Source organism: Lathyrus oleraceus, chromosome 3 (genome assembly GCF_024323335.1).
Source record: "Lathyrus oleraceus cultivar Zhongwan6 chromosome 3, CAAS_Psat_ZW6_1.0, whole genome shotgun sequence".
NCBI lineage: Eukaryota > Viridiplantae > Streptophyta > Magnoliopsida > Fabales > Fabaceae > Lathyrus > Lathyrus oleraceus.
Window position 1 is genome coordinate 493,484,940 of NC_066581.1, and position 5,188 is coordinate 493,490,127.

General features: G+C 30.1%; 1 protein-coding gene across 1 annotated transcript; it reads right to left on the reverse strand.

The window, feature by feature from the left end:
* Positions 1 to 2,647: 2,647 nt before the first annotated feature.
* Positions 2,648 to 4,344, reverse strand: LOC127129575 (probable pectinesterase/pectinesterase inhibitor 32). The gene is made up of 2 exons (XM_051058729.1): positions 3,921 to 4,344; positions 2,648 to 3,409 (listed from the first exon to the last, which is right to left on the reverse strand). The coding sequence occupies exons 1-2, from the start codon at positions 4,330 to 4,332 to the stop codon at positions 2,706 to 2,708; spliced, it is 1,116 nt and encodes a 371-aa protein (XP_050914686.1). The 5' UTR covers positions 4,333 to 4,344; the 3' UTR covers positions 2,648 to 2,705.
* Between the last annotated feature and the right edge of the window lie 844 nt (positions 4,345 to 5,188).

Below are 5,188 nucleotides of genomic sequence, written 5' to 3' on the forward strand. Positions count from 1 at the left end.
AATTTCAAAATCTCCCCCTCTTTTTTAAAAATCTTCTTTGCTTGTACTAGTTATTTTGTTCTAAACTTTGACCACTTTGCAAATTAGAATCTTTGGCCTTATGCCATTGCATTTTTAAACTCCTTTTCTTAATCAAACTTGTAAATAAACTTAATTATACTTGACCTAAACTTTAAAAAAACCAAAAAAGAACTAACTCATTCAAACCATTTTAGGCCTTTTTGCCTTTCAAACTTAATCTTTGTTAAAAGCAATGCATCCACTTTGAAATTTATACCACGAACTACGAGGTTTTGATCCCTCATTTTTATGTTGGTACGTAGGCATAAGTCCGAAGGTCTTCTCAATCACAAAAATATAGTTAATGAATTCTTTGCTCATCCCCCCATTCCATTTGCTTGTAAACATCATTTTGTACGAAAACACTTATACACGCAAAAAAGGGCTCCCTAGGAGTACCTAGGACATTTTGGATGCTAACACCTTCCCTCTGTGTAACCAACCCCCTTACCTGTAATCTCAGACATTTTATTAGTTTTGACTTGAAAACTTCTTACTTTTGGATTTTGTTCTAACTTTTCCCTTTTCCCTTGGAAACAATAAAAGCGTGGTGGCGACTCTGGTTTTATTGATGTCTAGCTTATCCATAGCTTGATGATCATGAATTTACCGCTACAGTAGGTAGTACACATGCTCACCTATGCTCTATCAAGCTCATATCCAGGGTTTAAGACCCTCAATGCAAGTAGCTCGATCAAGAATGAGCTTACATTGGATCTAAGTATCATATATGGATACCTATGATCTTCATATTTTATTTTGATTAATAAATCATCAAAAGTTTGGAGTTGGTTTGCCTTGGAAACCCTAATTCATCTAGGTATCTTATGTGACTTCTTCAACACGTTTCCTCAACAATTGATCAAATATTTCAAGGGATACTTTACATTATATTATCTTATGCATATATGATCCTCCATAAGTCCCAAAAGTCAAGAGAATGTCAAGCTAGTAAGTTGGTTCATGGTGGTTGACAAGAGAAAGTCAACTAGTAAAAATTGGGGTTCCTTAGACCTTATCTCGTACAATATTTTTCATATGAAAATGATTCAAAGAGGAAAGTTACTCTAAATGACATTCCAAACAACTTTAATGTTGAATTAAAGAGCTAGTTTTTCTTGGAAAGTCATTTTTTATGGTGAAAGATTATAGGTCATTTTGTCTAAACCCTAGTTTGGAGGTCAACTTCCCAAGACTATAATTTGCTCAAATTTTATGAGATGAAATCCATTCAAGTTCCATGATCAATTTCAAGATGTCTAATTCATCTTTGATGTTTGGAGTAATTGAAAATTCAACTTGAAAATGCATGTGTCAAGTGAAAACATTATAAGTCATCTTGGGCCAATACCATTGAACAAGTGATTTTCCTTAACTTCTAAAATGCATAACTCCTTCATGAAAAATCCAAATAAGGTAAAATTGGTGACAAACTTTAATAGGTTTGAAAGACCTATAACTTTGGTGAAGGAAAGTTTTTCATTTGAAGTTCATAGAAAACATTATTCAATGTGGAAGAAGTGAACATTTGACTTGGAACTTAGAAAATTTTCAAATATGTTTGATTTCCCAAACTTACACCTCAAAATTCAAAATGATCCAAGCTTCAAATGAAAAAGTGTTCAACATGAAATTTGTTCCCCTTGTTCCTACCTTTCCAAAACATCAAAGATCATATCATTTCGATTAAAATTGAAGGACTTGCACATGGATTCATTGTGGAGAGTCTTTTGGCAAGATTGAACTTCACATGATCATTTCCTTTTGCATGCTTGCACATGATGCATTCAGTACTCTTTACACACAAAATGGAAGTGGATTACATCATCCTTAAGACCTAAATCATTGCCCATACACCCATGCAAGGAGGTTTCTAATTTTATCCAATTTTCAAGTAGTGCAAATATCGAGTGCATTGCTTATTTAAACAAGCTTAAGGCTTCTGATTCATCATGAACACCCTGCCCAAGCTTTGCTAGACCACTACCATAGAATTTTTTGAGATTTCTTACTGTTAGCCTGAAACTCTTTTACAAACCTAACCATATCATCATTTATTGTTTACCAAAATTTCTTCTTAAATACAAAGTTAAATCGACCTGGCCAAGACTTTTGTTTCCCTTACCATTTTACATAGCCTCCTTTATTTCTTCAGTAGTGAAATGTTCTTCTAACCTTCCTTTATCCTCCCCTGATATTCATATCCATACTATTACATCAATATCTGAATTTTCGGTATCTACTTCTTGTAAGGTTTTTACAAAAAAAATTCTTAGTTCATTTTTTACCTCATCAACTTGCTCCATTCTACCTTGACTTGTGTTAACGGATGTTATGCAATTATTTCTTTTCCTTGCCTTTATTGCATTATGAAAGAATCTAATGCCACTACAAATCAAATTTTGTTTAGTGTGTAAAATCTATATTGTGTGCCATTTAGCAAAGTTCTCTCGTAATTAAAGTTTAATCGATGTTCAAGTTATCCTACATCTCGAGCTTCTAACTATTTAAAAAAAATGAGAAACACCTAAGCATGGTTTAGTTTAAAAAATATTGAATAATCAAATGTATTTAATGAAAGTGAATATAAAACTAAACGTCAACAATATATTATATATTATGTTTTATTTCTTGGGAGTACAATTTTATTTCCCTAACCCAGGAGTAAAAGGTACATTTGTAGAGGGTATCCATGTATTCCCGGAAATTAATCGGGCTACTGTAAAGTTAATGGCTTCCTTAGAATATTTTAGGATATGATACCCTTTCCATTTTACACGATATTGCAACATAGCTCCTGGCCCATAATTTTGATATTCTGCATAGTACAATGTGTCAGAATATTCGGGATGCCCAATCCACTCTGACCATCCTATTGGACTCAACATGTCACTTATATAAGATTGCATGAATATTGTTTTTGAATGTGCACCCCACGGTCTTCCAAGGTATGTTTTAATAGATTTAGATATCGGAAGAAGGTCAGAATCAGCATAAATTTTACAGAATTGGAATACAAATCCAAATGGTTTGTTAGGTCCATATTCTCCTCCTTGAGCAGAGATAGTGTTATATTGTCCTGGTAATCCTTTTTTGACTATTATTTGGCAGTTTTGAAATACTGCAGCCGCATACCCGAATATAAAGTCAACTGTACCACTTATAATGCAATTTCTATAAAATTGAAGGTTAGAGTGAGCACATAAGCTATCTTGGTAACCAATAATTTTACACCGATAAAAGATAGATTTTTCAGAACTTGATCTCAATGCAACTGCTTGTCCATTTATAGGTCCCGCGGTGTTTTGAAAAGTAATATCTCGTGCTACGAATGCCATTCCATCAACACCTTTAAAAAAATTATGAAATATAAAGTTAGAGCTTCAGGAAAAAAAAATAAGCATCCGTCTTTATAATTTAGCATGTTAATGGTAAAAGGGAAAGTATGGTGTACAAGAATATTATCTAATAAAATGCGTGTTGTCTATTTTTTTCTCTTTCTTTTTCCTATAAAACAATCTAATTAGTTTTGATAAATTAACAATTTTTTAAATCATTTTTTTTCATAAATAAGCCGAATGCTATTAAAACCCTATTTTAATAAATTATCTTTTTTTCATGAATATGATACCTTAAAATTAATCATACTATTTGACAAGGAAAAGAAAATATGTAAATATATTTTTTAAATCACAATTTTATCACAGTTTTTTCATTCTCAAATAGCATATTTTAGTGGAATCACATGCATAATAAAAAAAATTAGAACATTAAAATAGTGCATAATATCTAAAAAACACATAATATTAAAAGAAAAATACTATTTAAAAAGTAAAAATAAAAGAGAAAGTATATAGTACCGAAGGTGGCTGTCTCGAATGTAGTCAAATTGTTATGGCGCGAACTTAAATTTCCAGAGATAATTGTTGCATCCGTTCCATCTCCTATCATCATAAGATTGTTCTTTTTCTCATCGATAATAACATTTTCTTTATAAATTCCGCGTTTTATATGTATCACAAAACGATCCTTGCTAAAATTTGGCGCAGCTAAAACAGCATCCATCACTTTGACAAAGTTTCCAGACCCATCGGGAGCAACAACAACATTAGCACGGTGCACATTTTTGATAAGTAACGTCCTCTCGCGCCCCTCGACCCACAATGGAAATTCATCTTGGAAAGAGACATCATGAAAAGAGGATTGCACAACAAGAAGGAAGCAAAAGAAGAAGAATGGTATTAACATTAAAATAACCATTGAAGAATGCATTTTTAATGAAACTTTTATGTTTTGATCACACTCTTAATTAAGAGCAAAAACCTCTCATTTATATAGTAACAATTTTTCTAAAATTATTAAAAATTAAATAATCTTAAAAATAATAACACAAGTTTATTATATCCCATCACCATCGAAAAATACTCAAATGATAATAAATAAAAATGTACTCTACACACAAGATTTATTACATTGAAGAAAAAGAATCAAAATGATTCACATGTTGAAGAAAACAAAATGTATTTTAGAATATATCAATATTCATAAGTATAATAAAATACAAAATATAGGAATCTATAATTATAATAATTAAATGTATTTGTTGGAATAAGAATATAACTTTTTAGAAAAATAAACAAAATTAAATTTATTAAAGTACCTTTTCATTTTGTTTTGATTTATACTAAAATATACTAGTTTCATTGCAAAAAGGAAAAACCAAACTAAAATAATATATTTATATATTTACTAGTTGTGCAAAATTGTGAAATGTTAAGCTTAATTTTACTTTTAGAAATGACAATTATTCGATTTTCATCTTATACTCATATTTTTTATTTATAATTTAATACTCTCTAATTTAATTACTACAACAAAACACTTAATTTGAAGTCTAATTTTAAAATCAATAATTATTTAAAACAAAAAAAACAACTATCAAATAAAAATTTATTTGTGAAAAATTAAATTTGAATTTTTAGGGTCTTAAAACAATCACAAATAAGAAGAATTATTTATTTCTAATCTTGTTGTGACGGTTTAGACCGCCACTATTTGTTTTAACTAATTTAAAAAAAAAATTACGTTCGATAGGAGAGATGAGTGACATACTAATTAATGTAAAACT